This window comes from Coregonus lavaretus (genome assembly GCF_964263955.1).
Source record: "Coregonus lavaretus genome assembly, chromosome: 29".
In the NCBI taxonomy this organism is placed as follows: Eukaryota; Metazoa; Chordata; class Actinopteri; order Salmoniformes; family Salmonidae; genus Coregonus; species Coregonus lavaretus.
The window spans coordinates 25,620,218-25,645,336 of NC_140016.1; the positions used below are offsets into that span (position 1 = coordinate 25,620,218).

General features: G+C 43.2%; 1 protein-coding gene across 1 annotated transcript; it reads left to right on the forward strand.

The window, feature by feature from the left end:
• Positions 1-1,375: 1,375 nt before the first annotated feature.
• On the forward strand, positions 1,376-24,541 carry LOC311104891 (choline transporter-like protein 1; the record flags this gene model as incomplete). Its single annotated transcript, XM_084146857.1, has 15 exons — positions 1,376-1,492; positions 3,187-3,276; positions 4,412-4,554; positions 10,301-10,437; positions 11,498-11,591; positions 11,984-12,153; positions 12,992-13,081; positions 13,291-13,457; positions 13,782-13,968; positions 14,251-14,419; positions 18,274-18,430; positions 22,408-22,491; positions 22,605-22,742; positions 22,968-23,204; positions 24,107-24,541. The coding sequence occupies 15 exons, from the start codon at positions 1,376-1,378 to the stop codon at positions 24,539-24,541; spliced, it is 2,415 nt and encodes an 804-aa protein (XP_084002983.1).
• Positions 24,542-25,119: the final 578 nt, after the last annotated feature.

Here is a 25,119-nt window from a genome sequence, read left to right on the forward strand (position 1 = left end):
TCTGAATGGGAAACTCAGCTAGTTCAGAAGTCAACTAGGCCTACTCAAAGCTCAATAACTTATCATCTCAGTAGCCAGGCATCTGAACAGATAGAGCATATTCTCAGAAGACCACCTCCAACACTTCAATCAGAAAAGGGACAGTTCATAGTTTGCTAGACATTTACATACCTCAAAAGTGGTCTAAAGTCAAGTTGATGTCATCCCATTATAGGCTTCAGGAGAAATCTGCAGCGCATGCCTCACTCCCTTAATTAATGGGAAAGATGGGAATAATGTATTAGTAATATTTGCAGAAGCCTAGTACTGTGAAACAAACAACAGTACAGAACATGTAATGTTATTAATCACCAACATTTGGAGTACACTGATCTGTGACTGGTGACTCAATTCTTTCCAACTTACATTTCAGTAAATTAAAGGTCCAATGCAGCCATTTTTATCTCAATATCAAATCATTTCTGGGTAACAATTAAGTACCATACTGTGATTGTTTTAAATGTAAATGGTCTAAAAGAAACAAAAGTAGCTTCTTAGCAAAGAGCAATTTCTCAAGCAAGAATTTTGCTAGGACTGTCTGGGAGTGGTCTGAGTGGGGAGGGGAAAACGGAAAACCAGCTGGTATTGGCAGAGAGGTTTGGAACTCTCTTTCTTATTGGTCTATTAACTAATTTACCGCAGGCAGGCCAAAACTACATCCCACCAAAACAGGCTGAAATTTCACCACTGAATCTTTGACCACTCCACCCATCTTACCTTTTGCTGCTGGGGTTGGGTAACCCTACTGCTGACTCCTCCAACTTGCAATGTTTCACACAAGGTGTGACTGCTCTCTAGTGGCTGAAACGAAAATGGCAAGAAATTAAACCACTTCATCACTATGTACTGTGTACTGTACATAGTGTACTATGTACTGTACAAAGAGAAATCATCTACAAAATGATAACTCATCAAATGTTGCCCATTAATCTATTTAAGTCATGTAAATGACATTAAAACAAACACAGAGAACCTTTCATTTGTTTAGAAATGTTTTGTCTACATTGTAGCCCTACAGTTCATGATTAAAAACATGGAAGGATAATCGAAAAGGACAAGAAAAACAAAGCACTAACTTGTTATGATGACACACACACCTCTACACTCCCTACATTTGAGAAAGGGGGTGCCACAGACTGATAATGCACACTCACTCCATACAGCCTTACAAATAAAAACATAACGTGCACGCGCACACACACACACACACACACACACACACACACACAGCTCACTCTCTCCCTGGTACAACAGAAAACAATGGAACAAAGGCCCCTCTTTTTGCCCTCTAGACTGGCATCTCCCTGCCATTTCTGTACCACACACAGCCAAGAAGATGGAACAGAAAAGGTCGACAAGCGGTTCTCAGCAAGGGAGGCCCAGGAAAAAGGTGGATAACCCTTATTTGGGGACAGACTACAGCATGCAGATAAATCCTGGATACCGTATGAGAGTGAGGAAAGCGTTAATATATCTTTGTGGGGAACTTTTTAGGATTGGGAAAAGTGATTAGATAGGTATGTCTACTGTATTAATTTAATTATGATTATGAGTTTGTCAACAAATTAATCTTTCAAAAACTAAATAGTCAGTTGATAGAATATTGATCAAGTAGTTTAGGCTATAGCATAATCTCTTGGCTGATAAAAATGCATTAATCTCTGGGATGAAAATGTATTAGACTCATGTAAACAATGGGCCTGTTAGGCTACTGTTCAGTGTAGTAAATCTGGAATTAGATGAGCAGAAATTGTTATTCCATAATGTTCGTTTTAATTTGATAATTGTGAGCACTGACACTAAAAGTGTATTGGAACATGCCCCCTTAGTTATTCTACAACCATTAAAAATTGTAGTATGTGCATCATGTCTTTTTAGGCCCACAACATATCCAGTTTTCATAATTTCTTATAGCCTATTATGTACCAGTGCGTCATCATCTGCGGTCACAGTGGATAGACAGCGGGCGGGTAATACAACGATAAAGTGGTGCTTTTGGAAATCGCGCGCTCAGCCCAACATCCCGCCATCCTCCTGTTATCAAGTCCCGTGCCAAATGCGCAGGCTCAATGAGATGAATGGATGGATGCTACATTCCTTTTCCGGCTGCACCTGCACAATCCCCCAGGAAGTGTGGTGCGATAAATCCTAAAGTATTAATCCCTTATACCTGGAGGAAGGAGACAGATATTAGTATGCATTTTGGATGGAATATACCATTTGTGTCGCCTTTCTGATCTACAAATCGTTCAAGTCGGCGCTACGCAATTAATGCAGGGTAAACATTATACCGTTAACTCCCTGCAAGTTTGGGTTATTGTTTTTCTTGTGCTGTAGCGTTGAGCTATTCGCAAATCGAACCCTTTCCTGCAATGGGATGCTGCGGTAGCACAGAGGTAAGATAACGGTTTCCTCCACCCCTATGTTGCATTAATTGTTTTAATGTTGCAAATTGAACATAATGGAACGAAGATTAGGCTACACTGCTACATTGTTGCGACCGCTGTCATCCAATGACAATTCTCACCACCTCAGTCAGATTAGATAAGCCTAGGCTATGTTCATCGGGAAGGCTAGTGTAATCCTATTATTATCGAAACCGAGAATGAAATATCAGGCTATAGGCTGTAGTTTCATTATAATGGGACACTAATTGTCAAATAGTTTTCTAGTGCATTACCACCGACATTTCGCATAGGCTACCGCTTCAAAGCAGTTTTGCATACCATAAATAGCTCGTGAGCACAGTTAGCCTTGTAAACAAACCTCATCTCTCGCATTGTGCGAGATTTGAAGCTATTGAACGGCGCCTTGACAATGAAGGAGAGATAATATGGTTAAATGTGATTGCGTTGAAAACAAAGTGTAACAACGTTTCTTTACAGTCGGCCACAAATAGCCTCTATCTACGAAAATTAGATGTCAAAGTGAATTTGCGGGGGACAAAGGAAGTCAGAACTTGGCCTAATGACATTCACGGTGACTGCTAGACGGAGCGCGTGCCATTGAGGGACATTTTTTTGTGGCATATGTGAAATAATATTTGTGTAGACTACATTGTCACCAGTCACGATTTGAATTGACAAAGACTCCTATAGACTAATTGCTAATGTGGCACTGCCGATGTGTTGGTATTTTGTTTTCCAGAGGACAAAGAGAGAATGGAAACCCTTGGAGGATCGAAGTTGCACGGATTTGCCGTGGTTCCTTTTATTTACTGTATTCTGCGTCGGAATGGTAAGTAGCCTGTATGCCGATTCATTTGACAATTGCAAACAAAGAGCAATGTAAAACCATAACTACATGGGTTAAAACACATTTTGAGACGAAACACAAGGCTCACATCAACAAAAGTCGTTCATTGTCATGACATTCTTTAAATGTCCAGCTGATTGATTGCCTGACAAGTGTCACCTGTGTCAGGTTGCCACACCACCTCAGTTCAGCCAATTAGCTACAAGCACGCAGACAATTAACACCTTCTGAAGTGTGAAATTGAAGAGTGCTCTGACTTTTGAGAATGGTTAACATATGGCAAAAATATATGAAACAAACAAACCCATCTGAATAGATGATCAACTAGTGCAATTTACCAGTCATTTTCACTGCTGAAATATTATGTTGTAAACACACTTAAACGTCATAAAGCACTATTTATGACAGAAATGGAAAGACATGGTTATTTTTTACATACAATAGGGGTTTTCATCGATGTAAGCCAATTATTTAGGAATATCAGTATATTTTATATATTTGTTTCTACAGCATAGGCCTACTAGCCTATACTTAGAGTGAATATAACTTTTTGTTTGAATCTACAACCGAGTAAAGAGTGACTTGAAGAATGATGTTGTAAAACACACACACAAGCTTCTTGCATCTGGGTAGCTTTAGATACCAGTAGCCAGTTTCAAATCCTGGACCTGGCGATGGAAAAAGTAGGAATTGATTTCAGATGGTTTCCATTGTCTACTGTTTTGCCTTTTTAAGCAAGGCACTTCATACACCCTAAGTAGTTCCAGGAACACTGGCACTGAATGGCAGCTGACCCTGTGCTTCTCCCAAAATGTCTGGTGTGTTGTCTGGGAGGGTGGAGAGCAGAGGAGAATAAGAATAGCTGTAGTAACAGATGGACAAATGAATTAGAATTCAATTTCTGTGATTTGAATCAGAGTACTTTAAAAAACACTGGTCACTTAAGGCAGCGTACGGCTAGGTCAGCAGGATTGTGCTGTTGGTGTTAGTGGTGCTTTTCATGAAACAATCCATAAGCTTCGCAGTTTGACGGTCAGGTTGGTACATTACATTTTATACCTGTCAACAATGTATTTATACACATCCATACCCCACTGTGACGCAATGCTTCTCTCAGGGGAGTATCTGTGGGTTCACCATCGCCACGGGGGGCGCAGCCCGCCTGATCTTCGGATATGACAGCTACGGGAATACCTGCGGCCAGCGCAATGAGCAGATCGAAGGGGTCAGGCTGAGTGGACTGGATCAGACGGACAAAAAGTGAGTCTTTCTCTCACTTTCTCACTCTACACTGTCTCCTATCTGTATCTCACCAACCCTTCACTCTCTTTTATCTTAGCGGCAGTGCCATTTTGCCAAAACCCATCATTCTGTTTACAAATACAAATGTTAGGCTGAATTAGCCCATTATTGAGAAATGTTAAGAAATAGCTTTTCCCCGTTGCTCATTGGTTCAATAGAAATGTCAAATTGCAATCATTTTACCCCTGGCCTATGGGAATCTAGTATAAATAAAACCTTGAATAAATATGCAGAGGCATAAGGACATTCTGTCACGGTGAACTGTACTTACTTACTGCACACGCCGCCCTCTGGGAACACATAGGTATTTCAGCCCACTTCATCTGCATGGCAGGCTGATTACATCCCCCCTTTGGATTGACTGTGTGCTTAATGCTTGGCTTGTGGTACAGACTTGTGAGTCATCAGCAGAGGGGCATTTATTTATTTTGGTTGTGCTGGTGAAGAGATATTAATGGCTTTGAAATTGCTTGGCTTGATGTTTTTCCCCTTACCGTTTGGCTAGACTGCTGATGAAAGAATGGAATATGGAATTGTTCATCGTTTGAAAGAATGACACTAGTTCCTATTGAACATCCATCATGTTAATGTATCTATGGATGATATGCATTGTTTTTAAGGTTCTTAAAATATTCTAAATGCAGATGCTAACAGATGTGGTGCTGCCAATGTTTACAGACAAGTTATAGGTAATCATAGGGTGTGGAGAGAGAAAGTGGCTTGGTATCAGTCTGTGACTAAGTTAGTAAGTGAGCGGAGGAAGACATTTCAGGAGAGGGTTCTGGCTGACACAAGGAGGACCTTGTCACCCAACACTGTCAGATGTCATTGGCTGGCTCTTTCTCTCTCTATTTTCTATTTCTCGCTCTCGCTCAATTTTTCTCTGTCTCTCTATGTCTATCTGTATCTCTCTCTTCCTCCTCCTCTTTCTTTCTTTCCATACATCATTGTTTACTGCTCTGTTTCTGCTGTTGGGTGGCGCCAACACTGCCTTGTCTCAGCAACACTTGGCTCTCAGTCTCACCAGTGTTTCCCCTAGGAGTTTTTTCAGCAGCGGTGGCAGAGTTTGCGGGGGGACGACAACATTGCTCACTCTTCCTTTTGAACAGCCACAAACTGGCTGAGTTGAGCATAACACCCACACAGTTAATGTGTGCGCTGAACTGTTTTAAGTTCCATTTTAGAGTGGAGCATTATATCAACAATGAGTAAGCTGATATCACTTGTAGTGTGCTATTGATCCTTGTGGTAGGTTTGCGTTGTGTAAAAACATGCCTGTGGGCAATGCCATTTGAAATGAATAGCTATAGTGATATTAGACCCTTTGTTGTGTTGAGTGATTCAAATTTGCATGCTAGTCACTGTTAGTCACTCATTTGCCCAGTCTGAAATCCTCCCCAAACCTCTAGTCTTGGGTAATAGTCTGACAATGGTGTTGTGGGTGGGTGTAAAAATGTATAGAGGCATTATTGACAGAACTATTTAGAAATTCAACAGCTTTTGCCCTTGAGGACCTTTTCAGGGTCAGTAGTTAGCTTCCCCCAGGTCCATTATCACCACATTAGCCAACAATTATGTGCTTGGTCAAAGCACCTTGACAGCCCTCCCAGGGTTGGCCTATTGATGTGACTGACACACGTATGCACACACTAGGGTCGAATACAGGTGACCGGTATCCCGGGACATCCCAACCAAGCTCTTTCCCGATGAAAAATAATGACGGGATTAGTGGATCAATAACATAAAAAATGTATGCCGCACTAGTGCAAAAATACAAGATATACAGGTGCGAAAGCTGCATGAATTGGACATATCAACTCTCTGGCTTCATTCATACATTAGACTAGTCATCACAATGCAAGCAGCCTACCATATTTGGCCTACTCAATGTAAAGTCCCCAATAGAAAACATCACTTACTTGTATAACTTATATCAATTGCATTGCTGACTGTCATGTGTAGGCTACACGTGGTCTCTCTACGCAGTTACTGAAGGAAATCTCCATTTCACATTCACAAATCTCCAAACTACAGTGCCTTCAGAAATAATTCACACCCCTTGACTTTTTCCACATTTTGTTGTTACAGCCTGAATTTAAAATGGATTCATTTTAGATTTATTTTTTCACTGGCCTACACAGAATACCCCATAATGTCAAAGTGGAATTATGTTTTTTGAATTTGACAAATTAATAAAAAAGGAAAAGCTGAAATGTCTTGAGTCTTAAGTATTCAACCCCTTTTGTTATGGCAAGCCTAAATAAGTTCAGGAGTAAAAAGTCCCATAATAAGTTGCATGGATTTTAACATGATTTTTTAATGACTACCTCATCTCTGTACCCCACACGTACAATAATCTGTAAGGTCCCTCAGTCGAGCAGTGAATTTCAAATGCAGATTCAACCACAAAGACCAGGGAGGTTTTCCAATGCCTCGCAAAGAAGGGCACCTATTGGTAGATGGGTAAAAAATAAATAAAATACATTGAATATGCCATTGAGCATGGTGAAGTTATTAATTACACTTTGAATGGTGTATCAATACACCCAGTCACTACAAAGATACAGGCATCCCAGTTGCTGGAGAGAAAGGAAACCAGTCAGGGATTTCACCATGAGGCCAATGGTGACTTAAACAGTTACAGAGTTTTAATTTAGTGATAGGAGAAAACTGAGGATGGATCAACAACATTGTAGTTACTCCACAATACTAACCTAATTGACAGAGTGAAAAGAAGGAAGCCTGTATTACAAAACATGAATCCTGTTTGCAACAAGGCACTACTGCAAAAAATGTGGCAAAGCAATTAACTAAGATACAAAGTGTTATGTTTGGGGAAAATCCAACACACTCTCCATATTTTGAAGTATAGTGGTGGCTGCATCATGTTATGGGTATGCTTGTAATCGTTAAGGACTGGGGAGTTTTTCAGGATAAATTAATAAACAGAATGGAGCTAAGCACAGGCAAAATCCTAGCGGAAAACCTGGTTCAGTCCGCTTTCCAGTAGACACTGGGATATGAATTCACCTTTCAGCAGGACAATAACCTAAAACACAAGGCCAAATCTGCACTGGAGTTGCTTACCAAGAAGAGAGTGAATCTTCCTGAGTGGCTGAGTCACAGTTTTGATTTGAATTTACAAAGACAATCTATGGCAAGACCTGAAAATGGTTGTCTAGCAATGATCAACAATCAATTTGACAGAGCTTGAAGAATTTTGAAATGTTGCACAATCCAGGAAAAGCTCTTAGAGACGTACCCAGAAAGACTCACAGCTGTAATCGCTGCGAAAGGTGATTTCTAACATGTATTGACTCAGGTGCTTATACTTATCTAATTAAGACCTATTCGTTTGTCCACTTTGACATTTAGAGTATTTTTTGTAGACCGTTGACAAAAAAATGACAATGAAATCCATTTTAATCCCACTTTTTAACAAAACAAAATGTGGAAAAAGTCCAGGGGTGAGAATACTTTCTTAAGGTACTGTAGCTTTGTGGCACTGGTAGAGGCGTATAAACTGCAGCTTCTCACTGTTAACAAAATGGCTGGTGCATTGTGTCCACAAACGCGCTCAAGGAAATAGACATTTTCAACATTGTTCCATGATGTTACAATAACAAAAGCGAGTGCACGGGATTACCTAGTCAGATTGGCAGGTATTTGGTACTGAATGTCTGCTACTAGGCCTATTTGCTTGTCTGTTTGTTTAGCGGAGAATCTATGTTCCCTGTTATTCACCACAGGAATTGGGTTATCATGGAGCTACGTCAATGAAATAGTGTGTTGACTTTGACAGAACTTTTGAGTTGATTAAATTGTGACAAATACAACAAGAAACTGTTAGATTCCAGTCCATATTTCTCCACTAGAGTGGTATAATCATGTCAGATTTATTTTGTTGGTATTGCATGCTTTTAAATAGCATTTCCGGTTTGAGCGGGAATACCAGGATGGTACCGCGATGGTTGCAATTTCTTTTAGGGAAGGAAAATGTGTTGGTTTTTTGGGGGGAAAATATTCATCCCTAACACGTGAGCGCACACGTGGACAGGCGCTGTAGACAGATCACTGGATTGATAGTGGCCCCAGCGTGCGTGCACGCAAGATAGTTTGGTGGACGCTTCAGTAGAAGGCTGTTTCGCCAGGTTGGGGTTTGATAAGGTTGATAACAAGGAAAGAACACATATACACACACACTTGCCCTATCGGCCGCAGAGGATGTGAGTTTTGACTGACAGCCCTCGCCTCAAGCGCAACCACCTGATGCCGAACTCCACTGAGAATGCAGCTGTCATGGGATTCAATTAAGGACTACACAGCTGTCAACCCTATTTCTCTCTCTCTCGCTCTGTCGCTCTCTCTACTTCTCCTCCTCACTTCATAATTTCTCTCTCGGTATATCTTCTCCATGTCATTAGACAGAATAACACAACTGTGGTCTATAGATTATTGCTGTCTTGGTGATAGTCAGACAAAGAGTCTAGTATCATTGCTGGGGTGGTTAAATGTAGGCCCAGTCGAGGTTGGGTTCAGTGCTGTATTCAGTCCTGTCCTCAGCAACCTTTTTAGGTGACCTACCTGTGTGAGGTATAGGCTAGTGTCACATAATGTGATCATTCGTGACAACAAAGTCAGAGCTTAAGGGATAGCTTGTCAGGGTTTATTTGGCTATTACAGTTAAGCAGCTCCTCATTCACAAGGCAGGGGCCAAACGTAAACAGTACAACGCTGTAGGCCTATTCTTCTGGCCATGGCTGCTGGTTGATGATCCAGGATCAGTTTATCCAAGCCCGATCCTAACCTCAGCTTATCTCAGACAAAGTCAAACTGCCATTGAATATTCTGAACAATCCAGTGTGACTTGATTTTCATATCTATCTACCTTTCATCAAGCATGTGTACAGTGCAAACCACTGAGCCAGCTTATGAATCACCAGAACAGTTCATTTGGATGACATTCACTTTAGCCTGACCTAGATGTTTGTCTGGTCTGGACGAGTGTATTTACACTGGCCTAGACATAGACTGGGGTTCAACAATGTAGACACTACCTGACTTCATTCTCCCAGCATTGTAATGTATGTCTATGTATATTTGTTTCATTTTCAGCATTTGTGTGTAACACCCAGGACAATTGCTCCTGCAAGTGTGTGTGTGTGTGTGTGTGTGTGGGCGAGGTGCCCACCCCATAGTGTATAAAAGCACCAGACAGATGGACTAGAGTGATGGATTCTCTTATAAAAAATGTCCTTGTTCCTTTCACTCTCCGTTACACTTGCCAAGTCCCATGGACCAGTTCCAACAGCATCAGCAGCCAAAGGCTCTGTCTCGTGCCATTTGATCATATCTCGGTGAATAAGGTATTGTTGGAGGCAGTGTGTTTTGCTTTGTCCACCAAAATGAACAGGAGATTGAGGGGATGGGTAGGCTTCAGGACTTTCAGGTTATTTTGTAGCTCTGTTTTCCTCTCTCAATATCACATTCCCACGACCATATTTTCACATTCCCTTCTTTCTCGTGACTCATTCCTCATATTGGTGATGGGGGGGGGGGAAATATTTTATTGATAAAGAACAGATAAACAAATTGCTGAAATTCTCACATTCCTTGTTACTCATTCCTTATCTAGGTTTTTTTATTTTTATTGATAAAGAACAGATGAACAGATATCTTTGTCTGTTTTTTGTTTTGTCTGCAGATATGTGTTCTTCCTGGACCCGTGTAACATTGACATAGTGCAGAGGAAGATAAAGTCCATGGCCCTGTGTGTGTCCCTGTGTCCTGATGAAGAGCTGAAGACGTACCAGGACCTCAAGCGGTTTGCCATGCACAACGGTGAGTTAGTGGGGCCGCTAGTGAAACGGAGTGGACACTGTTAGCGTTATGCTCTTCTGCCGTCAAACCCACAAAAGCATAACACTGACAGCATATTGAATCATTCACTGATTCTCTATTCCTCTCAGTAACTCAATTGATAATGCTGTGGACCCTAACACATGCAAGTTATTGATTTTGAAAATCTGCTTGTCGATAGTGGGTATGTCATGAATTGTTACGAAAGGAAGCTCTTGAATTTTTGCCATCACAATCTCACATATCCATGGGAATACGTTTTTAGCACCACAAATCTTTTAGATGAGAAGGCTCAAGATCGTCCCGTTAGAAAATAGTGTTATGAGGAGCAGGTGTTTCTCTTCCCCCATCAACAGAATGCTACTAGGTCATCGTTACAGCTGCCATCCATCACGTCATTGACAGTGACTCACTGCCATCCTTTGGAACGACAAACACTTTCCACAAACGGCGACATGCCCATGACCCCGCGTGCCATCGACCCTCTTAATACTGTCCTTTCATTCAACACACACACGGTCTGGCACAGTGGGCACCTTGGCACATGTGGAGAGCGAACTAGATTAACAAAGACACCATTAAGGCCAATGCCACCCCTTGCTGTATGGGTACTATTGTTTGTGCCACCCTAACCCATCCTTCAGCTAGGCTTGTGTGTCTACTGTCAGTACTGTATATACTTATCGTGACGCACTCCATGTATGTCCCCCCATGATAGACTGGGCTGGGTTTATGTAACTTTGCTGTCTCAAGTGGTCTTGTGTTCTGATTCGACTGGCTGATTCTGAATTCCTGGGGCGGTGAGCATAACACCGTTAACAACAACATTTTGAGGAAATGCGATTTCATCCATCATTATGCATGACATGCTCAGTTGCATAAAGGGAAAATGATGAAATCAGGATATGTTGTTCTAGACACGACATAGAGCTATAATTTTGATCACTTCTGGGGAGGCTGAATTTCATTTAGTCATCCTTATGTTGCTTGGCGTGTGTATGGCTGCACTTAAAAAATATATATTTGTCTCTCTTTCACTCAGGGTCGGAGCTGTGTTCCTACGAGCTAGCCGGTCACAAATATCCCGGCCTTCCAGAGAGGTTTGACAAATGTCCCAAACTTCCAGTTCCACCAAGGTAGGAAAACGTATTATTAGGGCTGCATTTCAATTAGGACTGGGAACTGCCAGGGACCTCACGATACGATATTATCACAATACTTAGGTGCCGATACGATATGTATTGCGATTTTCACGATTCTATTGCGATTCGATAGCAAAACAAAAAACTACAAATACTTGGAGTCAAAGTATCAATATAATATCATCCAAAAAGAATATTGCGATATGTAACTATCGATTATTTTCCCCCCATCACTAATTTCAATAGTCTTAGATCGCTTCATTTCCTCTTCTCATTCAGAACCATTAAAGGACTTTCACTTAACCAGTCATGTAGATCCGAGATGATGTTTTAGAGAACCTCCCAGGTCATGTGACCTTTGACCTCTACTTTGCTCCATCCCACAGCAAATCTCTCCCGGTGTTCAACCGCTGCACGCCGGTGGACGTCTCCTGCTATGCCAAGTTTGCAGAGGCTGTGGTGACGTTTGTGAGCGACAGCAGCGTGCTGCACAGGCTGATCGCTGGCGTGATGGCCAGCAAGGAGATCATCGTGGGCCTCTGCCTGCTGGCGCTAGGTGATGACTGCATCTGCAGGCGTTTGTTGTCAGCAGTATCTCAGGGGGAGGCTGGATAGGTATAAGCAATATGGTGAAATCTCCACCTATCGGGACACGTGGAACTACTACATATTTCCTATCCAATTATTTCAGATCTACATGGAGAGCCAGGGCAAGGGGATAGGGGTTGTTTCTGGACAGGGCCTCAGTCTCTGAACCCAGTGGGAGGGATTGGTCTTGTGGGAGTGAATAACCTGACTCTTCATTGTATTTCTGGGACCCACTAGTCTCTGAGCCTTCCCTAATGTGAGCCAGTAAAGAATAGACCTGCATAGGGAACATCTGTCCTGCTCTAGTGCGTTTTGCTGATTTCTCCATATCGGTATGATGTGTCGGTACACAGGCAGTTACTGTAGGTCAGACATCGACGGTGGAGAAACGCAGCGCTGGGTGAAAAATACAGCAATGTCATCACATCTTTGAGTCTCCCCTGAGACTGTATGCCCTCTTTGGAATGAGAGGAAGAATGCTCGAAGGTAAAGGGTATACCATGGCAGCAATGAACTTGTCCATTTGGGAGTTAATGCTGACACCTTCAGAGTACATGTGGGTTAGGGTTGGATAAAGTTCTACTATGCGTCGATTCAATGCCAGTTTATTTTATGCTTGGAAGTGAGGAAGGAAAAGGATTTGAATATGGTGAGCTTATCCTCAATCCTTACTTGGGGAACTCCCGGGTGCTTATTCATGATCAGTTTTGATGTATTCATTTTTTGGGGGGGTTGAGGCCAAGTGCAGGGTTAGCTGATCCTAGATCTGTGTTTTTAAGTGCTGTTGTGCCTGTGTTGTGCTGCAGTGCTCTCCATGATCCTGATGGTGATCATCCGCTACATCTCTGCTGTACTGGTCTGGATCCTCACTGCCATGGTGGTCCTGGGCTCCCTGGGTGAGCTCACTTCCTGTCTCTCCTGGCCTGGCCTTACTTCCTGTCCAGTGTTTTGATCAATCAAGGAGAACTGAAAACCGTGACACAGTTTTGCACTTAAAATTAATTCTATGATCATTCTTGGACATTCCTCTTTGCATTTAGCAGTGTGCAGCTGTTCAATCTCTCAACGATACAGCAGCTTAAAAGCAGTCTCTGTTTTTCTGTAGCGGGCACAAGCATTCTGTGGTGGCTGTACATAGACCACCGGTTAACTGCCAACGAGACCCTATCTAAAGAGACCACAGAAACTAAAGATGCTAAGGAGGAAGCAGAGATGTCCAGGGACAATGCCCAGGCGCTGCTGGTGTATGCCATCGCTGCCACCGTATTCACAGTGAGTACAGTTAGTGTTTGTGTTTGTGATGAAAGGGAGACTGTGGGCAACCAAGCCTTGTACATTTTGGGTGGGGTGTTGTGACATTTCAGATTGAATGCCTAGCGCAGCTTTGAAATCTTGAACTCCTGGCACCTCCCCCCTCCCCCTCCTCGCTGACTCGTTCACCTTCCTTTCACTCTCTCGCTCTCCTCTTGGCCATCTTCCATTTGTTTAATCTCTCTCATTCTCTCTCACCCTTTGCCTTCCCATGTCCCACCTTGCTCTTTTCTCTTCCCTCATTTGCATCCCTTTTCCCCTCCTTCTTTCTCCCCCCCCCCTCAGGTGATCCTTCTCCTGCTGATGCTGTTCATGAGGAAGCGCGTGGCGCTGACCATCGCCCTGTTCCACGTGGCCGGCAAGGTGTTCATCCACCTGCCACTGCTCACCCTGCAGCCCTTCTGCACCTTCCTGGGCCTGCTTCTCTTCTGGCTCTACTGGAGCCTGGTGCTGCTCTTCCTCGGGACCACCGGTGAGGGAGGGAGGGAGGGAGGGAGGGAGGGGGAAAGGGGCAGTGGTCCTCTTTTGAATGTGATTGTGCTGGAAGCGAAAGAGGAAAAAATGAGGTATAAACAGGAGAGGGAAGGGAAAACAGGAGAGAGGGGAAAACCTCTTTACATAGGTAAGTGATTAATTCCAACACAACAGGACATTGCACTATTATGGTTTAGTTCAGTTGACTGGGTTGGCCTTATTCAGGAACATGTCCAAACTAGTCCCGACCACTAGACTAAGTCTGACATGTCCCCCTCAGGGAACCCGGTCCAGAATGAGGAGACTGGTCTGACAGAGTTCCGGCTGACTGGGCCTCTGCAGTACATGACATGGTACCACGCTGTGGGCCTCATCTGGATCAGTGAGTTCATCCTGGCCTGCCAGCAGATGACTGTAGCTGGGGCCGTGGTCACGTACTACTTCACAAGGTCTGGTTCAGAAATGTTTTCATGATTTGTTTATGTACAAATGTATGTTTATTTGAAAGGATATCGGCTATAATCATGCTTAGTAACAATATTTGATTTTGTTGTCCGTCTGTCACAGAAATTAGTTTAGCTTAAAACAAAATCTAGGTATTTCTGGGTAATCTGTTATCACAGAGATATAGGAATTAGAGAAAATAACAAGAATGTAAATGTAAACTTCTCTCTGCCCCCCCCTTTCACTGTCGCTTCCTTTAATTTACTCCCATTCTTTTTATTACACTCATGTAGTAGTCAATACAATCTGAAATCCATGAGCATACAAAATATTAATGGATAAGAGCAACAAAATAAGAATAGTCATTCAATAATGTCCTGTGGTCTTAAATGTCCTGCACAGTCATCCTATTACACAAGTAAAAATAGCCTTTGAATTACCAAAACATTATCATATTTTATGCTATTATAATGCTCAGAACTGAAAAGTGTACTCTTTCTCTCATCTCTCTAACTATCAGAAAGCCTGAAAGAACAGGCTGAGTGGGCGGGGAGATTATATTCATATGAGTTCACTTTGACTGACCACTCTTTGAAACGCTCTTGTGGTTGTTGCCAGGTAACAAGGTAAACTATGTCATTCCGAGCCTAAAAAGTATACCACAACCCATTTTCTCTGCAAAATGCTCTCATGGTCAACAGAGCTGATCATGGACTGTTGGATATCAGACAAACAGCAGCAATACACAATTGCATTTCTATTGTTTTGTAACTAATTACAGAATGCAGTAGTGCCTTCCCCTTTTGCCCTTAGAACAGCCTCAATTTGTCGGGGCATGGAGTCTACAAGGTGTCGAAAGTGTTCAACAGGGATGCTGGCTCATGTTGACTCCAATGCTCCAAGTTGACTCCAATGCTCCAAGTTGGCTGGATGTTCTTTGGGTGGTGGACCATTCTTGAAACACATGGGAAACGGTTGAGTGTGAAAAATCCAGCAGTGTTGCAGTTCTTGACACAAACCGGTGCGCCTGGCACCTACTACCATACCCCGTTCAAAGGCACTTAAATGTTTTGTCTTGCCCATTCACCCTCTGAATGGCACACATACACAATCTATGTCTCAATTGTCTTAAGGCTTAAAAATCCATATTGAACCAGTCTCCTCTCCTTCATCTACACTGATTTTGAAGTGGATTTAACAAGTGTCATCAATAAGGGATCATAGCTTTCACCTGGTCCGTCTATATCATGGAAAGAGCAGGTGTTCTTAATGTTTTGTGTACAGTTGAAGTCGGAAGTTTACATACACTTAGGTTGGAGTCATTAACTCGTTTTTCAACCACTCCACACATTTTTTGTTAACAAACTATGGTTTTGGCAAGTCGGTTAGGACATCTACTTTGTGCATGACAAGTAATATTTCCAACAATTGTTTACAGACAGATTATTTCACTTATAATTCACTGTATCACAATTCCAATGGGTCAGAAGTTTACATACACTAAGTTGACTGTGCCTTTAAACAGCTTGGAAAATTTCAGAAAATGATGTCATGGCTTTAGAAGCTTCTGATAGGCTATCATTTGAGTCAATTGGAGGTGTACCTGTGGATGTATTTCAAGGCCTACCTTCAAACTCAGTGCCTCTTTGCTTGACATCATGGGAAAATCAAAAGAAATCAGCCAAGACCTCCACAAGTCTGGTTCATCCTTGGGAGCAATTTCCAATCGCCTGAAGGTACCACGTTCATCTGTACAAACAATAGTACGCAAGTATAAACAACATGGGACCACACAGCCGTCATACCGCTCAGGAAGGAGATGCGTTCTGTCTCCTCGAGATGAACGTACTTTGGTGCGAAAAGTGCAAATCAATCCCAGAACAACAGCAAAGGACCTTGTGAAGATGCTGGAGGAAACGGGTACAAAATTATCTATATCCACAGTAAAACTAGTCCTATATCGACATAACCTGAAAGGCCGCTCAGCAAAGAAGAAGCCACTGCTCCAAAACCGCCGTAAAAAAGCCAGACTACGGTTTGCAACTGCACATGGGGACAAAGACTGTACTTTTTGGAGAAATGTCCTCTGGTCTGATGAAACAAAAATAGAACTGTTTGGCCATAATGACCATCGTTATGTTTGGAGGAAAAAGGGGGGAGCTTGCAAGCCGAAGAACACGGGGGTGGCAGCATCATGCTGTGGGGGTGCTTTTCTGCAGGAGGGACTGGTGCACTTCACAAAATAGATGGCATCATGAGGAAGGAAAATTATGTGGATATATTGAAGCAACATCTCAAGACATCAGTCAGGAAGTTAAAGCTTGGTCGCAAATGGGTCTTCCAAATGGACAATTACCTCAAGCATACTTCCAAAGTTGTGGCAAAATGGCTTAAGGACAACAAAGTCAAGGTATTGGAGTGGCCATCACAAAGCCCTGACCTCAATCCTATAGAACATTTGTGAAAAAGCGTGTGCGAGCAAGGAGGCCTACAAACCTGACTCAGTTACACCAGCTCTGTCAGGAGGAATGGGCCAAAATTCACCCAACTTATTGTGGGAAGCTTGTGGAAGGCTACCAGAAACGTTTGACTCAAGTTAAACAATTTTTAAAGGTAATGCTACCAAATACTAATTGAGTGTATGTAAACTTCTGACCCACTTGGAATGTGATGAAATAAATAAAAGCTGAAATAAATCATTCTCTCAACTATTATTCTGACATTTCACATTCTTAAAATAAAGTGGTGAACCTAACTGACCTAAGACATGTCATTTTTACAAGGATTAAATGTCAGGAATTGTGAAACTGAGTATAAATGTATTTGGCTAAGGTGTATGTAAACTTCCGACTTCAACTCTATATACTCAGTGTTTAACTCCTATTTTATTTTGAATTTAATGTAATATATTTTGTTCCTGTCTATAACTGTTCTGTACTTGTCATATATTTGTATGTTTTATGTGGACCCCAGGAAGAGTAGCTGCTGCATGTGCAGTAGCTAAATGTATGTTGCTCTGGATAAGAGCGTCTGCTAAATGACTAAAATGTAATGGAGGTCCTAATAAACAAACTACTCCTCAGTATAACTGGAGTGTCCTCGTAGGAGGGTGCGGCATGCTCTCTTCTGAGTGGGCTTTGGGTCAGTGAGCTGTGCCAAGCAGGAGCAACATACTCCAGGATGTGGCGCATGTAGCCGGTGTAAATGCTCACCAGGTCTTCCTGTGGCACATGGAACCTTTATAAGGTGTCGAAGGAGAACATTTTGTGTTGCTCTTCATTACAATAGTAGCAACCTGCTCACCCCATTGTAAGACCTGTACCATTCCCCCTAAACTGTTCACGCTATCACACACTGAGCTCCTGGCCCTCGATCCGGAGAGGGCATGGGCCAGGTGGATTTCTTGTGAAGGCCACTGATAGGACCTTGCATTTGGCAGGGTTCAGTGACATTCTGCTTGCATGAACCCATGTGTCGAAGTTGTTCAGTGCCTGCTGTGGTGTACTGACGTACCCTGTTGTGCACGTGTGGACCAGATTTAGATCGTCAACATATTTCCACCTACTGTCGATATCCAGGGATGCACTGTCAATGACCACAAGGAAGATGAGGGCCCAGAAGAGTTCCTTCAGCCACGCCTTCCGTCAGTTTCTGCCAGTCTGAGAGGCTGTCTTTGTAGTGTGCCTGTTTGCGGCCGGTCACAAAACTGCAGAGCCATGCTGTGAGGGCAGGTCTGACACCCAGTTCAATGGCGACGGGATGGTCGGTTTTTGTCAAAGGCCTTGGAGAAGTCAGTGGTGATGAGGGTGGTTATGGTATTCTCTCTCCCTCTATCCTTCGTCCCTTCCCCCTGTCTCAGGGACAAGAACAAGCTGCCGGTGACGCCCATCCTGTCGTCAGTGTTGAGGCTGATGAGGTACCACCTGGGCACGGTAGCCAAGGGCTCCTTCATTATCACCTTGGTCAAAATCCCACGCCTCTTCCTCATGTACGTCCACAACCAGCTCAAGGGCAAGGTAAAGCACACTGTTTACTCTCTCTCTCTCTCACTGCCTCACTCTGTCTCGGTCTGTCTCTCTCTCTGGCATGTTACTTTATAGAGAATAATAAAATACTGCCCTGTTGCATGGAGTGGTGTGCAAGCAAATCAAGGCTAGCGTTTTGGCTTGTCACCAGTAGATTTAAATTGCAGTCAATGCCAACATGACCGTGGTGTCACATCAGTTGTTGTGACATGACATTGGCTATAATGACATGACACCTGCTATCTTTGGTTGATCTGTTTTAGGACAGTTTACAGAAGAAAATAGAGGGAAAGGGTTTAATGTAAAGTCCTATGCAGAGTAAAAATACCAAATGTATTTTAGGTTCAGGTGGGTTTGGCACAGTGCTGGCGATTATTAGGGTTGTTGGATTGGTTCATAAATGGGATATATAAACTCAGCAAAAAAAGAAACGTCAACTGCGTTTATTTTCAGCAAACTTAACATGTGTAAATATGTGTATGAACATAACAAGATTCAACAACTGAGACATACATAAACTGAACAAGTTCCAAAGACATGTGACTAACATAAATTGAATAATGTGTCCCTGAACAAAGGGGGGTGGGGGGGTCAAAATCAAAAGTAACAGTCAATGCAGCTGGTGGCCACACCAGATACTAAGTGCTGCTGTGCATCTCCTCCTCATGGACTGCACCAGATTTGCCAGTTCTTGCTGTGAGATGTTACCCAACTCTTCCACCAAGGCACCTGCAAGTTCCCTGACATTTCTGGGGGGAATGGCCCTAGCTCTCACCCTCCGATCCAACAGGTCCCAGGCGTGCTCAATGGGATTGAGATCCGGGCTGACATTCCTGTCTTGCAGGAAATCACGCACAGAACGAGCAGTATGGCTGGTGGTATTGTCATGCTGGAGTGTCATGTCAGGATGAGCCTGCAGGAAGGGTACCACATGAGGGAGGAGGATGTCTTCCCTGTAATGCACTGCGTTGAGATTGCCTGCAATGACAACAAGCTCAGTCCGATGATGCTGTGACACACCGCCCCCAGACCATGACGAACCCTCCACCTCCAAATCGATCCCGCTCCAGAGTACAGGCCTCGGTGTAACGCTCATTCCTTCAACGATAACCGCGTATCCGACCATCACCCCTGGTGAGACAAAACCGCGACTCGTCAGTGAAGAGCACTTTTTGCCAGTCCTGTCTGGTCCAGCGACGGTGGGTTTGTGCCCATAGGCAACGTTGTTGCCGGTGATGTCTGAGGACCTGCCTTACAACAGGCCTACAAGCCCTCAGTCCAGCCTCTCTCAGCCTATTGTGGACAGTCTGAGCACTGATGGAGGGATTGTGCGTTCCTGGTGTAACTCGGGCAGTTGTTGTTGCCATCCTGTACCTGTCCCGCAGGTGTGATGTTCGGATGTACCGATCCTGTGCAGGTGTTGTTACACGTGGTCTGCCACTGCGAGGACAATCAGATGTCCGTCCTGTCTCCCTGTAGCGCTGTCTTAGGCGTCTCACAGTACGGACATTTTCAGAGTCAGTAGAAAGGCCTCTTCAGTGTCCTAAGTTTTCATAACTGTGACCTTAATTGCCTACCGTCTGTAAGCTGTTAGTGTCTTAACGACCATTCCACAGGTGCATGTTCATTAATTGTTTATGGTTCATTGAACAAGCATGGGAAACAGTGTTTAAACCCTTTACAATGAAGATCTGTGAAGTTATTTGGATTTTTACGAATTATCTTTGAAAGACCAGGTCCTGAAAAAGGGCAGTTTTTTTTTCATTTTTTGCTGAGTTATTTATATACAGCTCTGGAAAAAATTAAGAGACCACTGCACATTTTTCTTAAATCAGCATCTCTACATGTATGACAGCCATTCCATTCCAGTGTCTGTTGAATTCCAACACAGGCACACCTCATTCTACTGAATTAGGTACTGATTAGGTGATCACCTGAACCAAATCTTATTTAACGGGGAAAAGTATAAAAACCACTACTGTGGTCATCACTATCCTCTTGCAATAGGACCAGCTGTATGGCAAAAACAGTGCTAATAGTACCTCAAAATAACTATTGACCATGCCAAAAGAGTTGAAAAGGAACGTTTTGAGTGAGGAAAAGAGGTTCAATTCTGGCTTTACTGGCAGAGGGATACAGTGAGCGTCAGGTTGCTTCCATCCTTAAAATTTCAAAGACTGCGGTTCATAAGAACAAGGTCAAGCAGCAGACATTGGGGACAACAAAGCTACAGACCGGCAGAGGGCGAAAACGACTCTCTACTGACCGGGATGACCACCAACTCATTCGAATGTCACTCAACAACCGTAAGATGACATCAAGTGACCTACAAAAAGAATGGCAAATGGCAGCTGGGGTGAAGGGCACGGCGAGGACGGTTCGAAACAGGCTCCTAGGGGCAGGGCTGAAGTCGTGCAAAGCTAGAAAAAAGCCCTTCATCAATGAGAAGCAAAGAAGAGCCAGGCTGAGGTTTGCAAAAGACCATAAGGATTGGACCGTAGAGGACTGGAGTAAGGTCATCTTCTCTGATGAGTCCAATTTTCAGCTTTGCCCAACACCTGGTCGTCTAATGGTTAGACTGAGACCTGGAGAGGCCTACAAGCCACAGTGTCTGGCACCCACTGTGAAATTTGGTGGAGGATTGGTGATGATCTGGGGGTGCTTCAGCAAGGCTGGAATCGGGCAGATTTGTCTTTGTGAAGGACGCATGAATCAAGCCACGTACAAGGTTGTCCTGGAAGAAAACTTGCTTCCTTTTGCTCTGACATTGTTCCCCAACTCTGAGGATTGGTTTTTCCAGCAGGACAATGCGCCATGCCACACAGCCAGGTCAATCAAGGTGTGGATGGAGGACCACCAGATCAAGACCCTGTCATGGCCAGCCCAATCTCCAGACCTGAACCTCATTGAAAACTTCTGGAATGTGATCAAGAGGAAGATGGATGGTCACAAGCCATCAAAGAAAGCCGAGCTGCTTGAATTTTTGCGCCAGGAGTGGCATGAAGTCACTCAACATCAATGTGAAAGACTGGTGGAGAGCATGCCAAGATGCATGAAAGCTGTGATTGAAATGTAGGGTTATTCCACCAAATATTGATTTCTGAACTCTTCCTAAGTTAAAACATTACGATTGTGTTGTTTAAAAATGAACATGAACTTATTTTATTTGCATTATTCGAGGTCTGACAACACTGTATCTTTTTTGTTATTTTGACCAGTTGTCATTTTCTGCAAATAAATGCTCTAAATGACAATATTTTTATTTGGAATTTGGGAGAAATGTAAAAAAAACAAAAATGTTATACATACCTATAAATAGTAAAACCAGAAAAACGGATAATTTTGCAGTGGTCTCTTAATTTTTTCCGCAGCTGTGTGTATATGTGTAATATGTATATGTGTAATATATATATATATATATATATATATATATATATATATATATATATATATATATATATATATATATATATATATATATATATATATATATATATATATATATATATATATATATATATATTACACATATACATAATTACTATAGATTTGAACTGTTACTCATTTAGGATAAACACATCTGGTAAACCACATTACGATATTATTATCATGCTATTTCTTACAGGTATTTTGCTTTATTCTCCTAAGCTAGTGTCTGTTGTCCTTGCTGTTTGTTGTCACATCCCAAGTGTTGTTGCTTGACTTGATCAATGGAGAGACACCCTGCACCATACTGAATTGAAGGGATAAATGATCATTAGAGCTCTGAGAGGGGAGGTAACTAACGCTCCGAAACAGAGCCACAAAGTTGGGTACAGCAATCTGACTTTGGGACTATGCATGCTTCTCTTTTGGTTTAGCCTCGATGTAAGACAAGTTCTGGAGCTCTGCGGGGCCATTTTTTCCTAAGCATTTGTATCTATTTTTTAAAAAGTAGTGCACCTCGGATACCTCTCTATCTCACACAGGAAAATGCATGTGCTCGCTGCATGTTGAAGACCTGTATCTGCTGCCTGTGGTGTTTGGAGAAGTGCCTCAACTATTTGAATCAGGTAAGAGCTCTTTCTTTCCCCCTAATTGGATCATTGTAAATCAGGATGGATGAAGAGATGTTAGATGTTTCGTATCCAGCTTGTTCGCTGTAGTGATTGTAGTGTGTGTGTAGAATGCGTATGCGGCGACAGCCATCAACAGTACCAGTTTCTGTACGTCGGCGCGTGACGCCTTTGTGATCCTGGTGGAGAACGCTCTGAGGGTGGCGGCCATCAACGCCGTGGGAGACTTTGTCCTCTTCCTTGGCAAGGTGAGGGGGCTGCTGGGATACTGGAGGGCTTCAGAGTAGTGGACGTTGATCCCTATACTTACAATGGACTTTTTAAGAATGAATCGGTTTCAAGAATTAAAATGGGATGGGGTTGATTTTTATAAGAGGATGGCACTTTATTAATGCAGGATGTAACTAATGCAGTCAGTCGTCATCAGCATCATGTCACTGATGCTAATCTTACTTCTGTGTGTGTGCGGTCAGATCCTGATCGTGACGTCCACAGCGTTCGCCGGCGTACTGCTGCTGAACTACCAGCGGGACTACGCAGAGTGGGTCCTCCCTCTCATCATCGTCTGCCTCTTTGCCTTCCTGGTGGCCCACTGCTTCCTGTCCATCTTCGAGATCGTGGTGGATGTGCTCTTCCTCTGCTTCGCCATCGACACCAAATACAACGACGGCACACCGGGCAGAGAGTTCTACATGGACAAAGCCCTGATGGTAAGCTACGTGAGGATATGGTATACTGGTGGGACTTTGTTGAAATGGAGAGTGCAATGTATGTGTTTATTTGCACATGTATGTAGGAGTGTGGTTTGTTTATTGGGATGACTATGAGCAATGGTCATGACAGTAGAATGGTATTCAAACATTTTGGTCCAACATGTCAGGTCTATCTATGCAACAAAAAATATTATTTTTGAGTCCTGCTGTTCATTTGAGAAGTTGAACACAACATTTATTTATTTGCATTTTCCCTCTCACTACATGCATCTTTGGATGATCCATTTATCCTACAACTCAAAATCACCCAGGGATGAACATGTATTCAAAATGTGGCATTGAAATTATTTTATTCCGTAACCTTAAACTCATCTTTTGGGAGAGCTGTCAGCACACTTGTCAGGCATATCAGGGGAAAAAACCTCACAAAATATGCAAAGTGGCTTGTTTCATGTAGCACACAACCTTGAACATTAATGAGCGGTAGTGGGAGAAATCAGAAGGGAGCCTTCTTGACTGGAGTTGTTCTCTGGATGGATGTTTAAAAATGTAGAAGCTGACAGGAAATGGAAAATATTCTTTGTTTGTGACTCAGCAGTAGCTCCATAATATTCATACATTTTTAAAAATGGTTTATAATTAGGCCCGACTAGCCCAGTTAGAAATGTTAGGTTTAAGATTATATAAGCTACAATACACAAGTTTTGGGGCACTCGTAAGTAATATGGTAATTAGGAATATAGGTATTCGCTTTGAAACTTTAGTACGATAAAGCTAAGGATTCTGTGGTTTTAATGACTAAGGAAATGCATTCACATGGTATTTTAAGAGTATATCAACCGACCAGGTGCGTTTCAGCACATGGTTTGACACATTGTTTTCCATTTCCCCCCCTGCAGGAGTTTGTGGAAAACAGCAGGAAGCTGGAGCGGGTGGTGGAGCGAGGGCGGAGCCGGCCCATAGAGGCAGTGTCGGTGGAGGGGGCGGAGATGAAGCCCATGGTGAGTGACAGTGGAGGGGGCGGCAACGCAGGTGGAGACACTGAGGAGGTGGGCTGGGGCTTGGACGGAGGCGGGGGAGAGTGGGAGGAGCTGCAGGAGTTCCATGTGTATTACCTCCTGGCCGGGGTGCTGGTGGACTGGGCCCTGGGGGAGCAGAGTACCGTGGTCCCCTTGCTCCTCTGCCTTACCGAGGACATGGTCCTCTTCTTCTGCGTCTACCTGCCCACCTCCACACTCTTCCTCTTCGTCACACTGCTCCAGAAACCCTCCACTGCTGTCGTGCCTCAGCCACAACCAAAGCCACCTAAACAGTCTTCTTCGCATGCTAGCTAACGCATGCTAACTAATGCACAACCACGGCATCCCCCTCACCCTCATCTCTACTAACTCACTTTTCTCACCGAACTATACCATCCCTCTTTTTTTTTTTTTTTTTTACATCGGTTTTCTTTCTTCTCACCTGTCATCTCCTGGCTATCTTGAACCTGAAGTGTACATTTGTTAGTTTTTTTTTGCCTTTTCATCACCATGGTGCTTTTTGGTAGAGAGGGACATGTCTGGTAGTGCAGATAATCAGCTGTCAGCTTAGAAAGATGGGGGGCAAATGAACAGTACGAAATGAACAGTCTGCCCCCCCCCCCCCCCCCCCAAAGTAAACAGCAGTGAGCAACAACAATGGCAGTTTGATTGTGCAATGCTAGAAGGGACCAATGGGGAGATGGATGTATGACTCTTCTTTCCCGTCTAATGTACCTTGCTACTGGATTTCCTGCCGGAATTATTTAGACAGCTGTTAGGAGCTACTGAAATTGGCAACTATGCACATCTGTTTACTTGTAGATTTGGCCTTTTCTTATCTCCTAGATCCACTCAGATAGCACATGGGGACAAGGCCTTTTCTTATCTCCTAG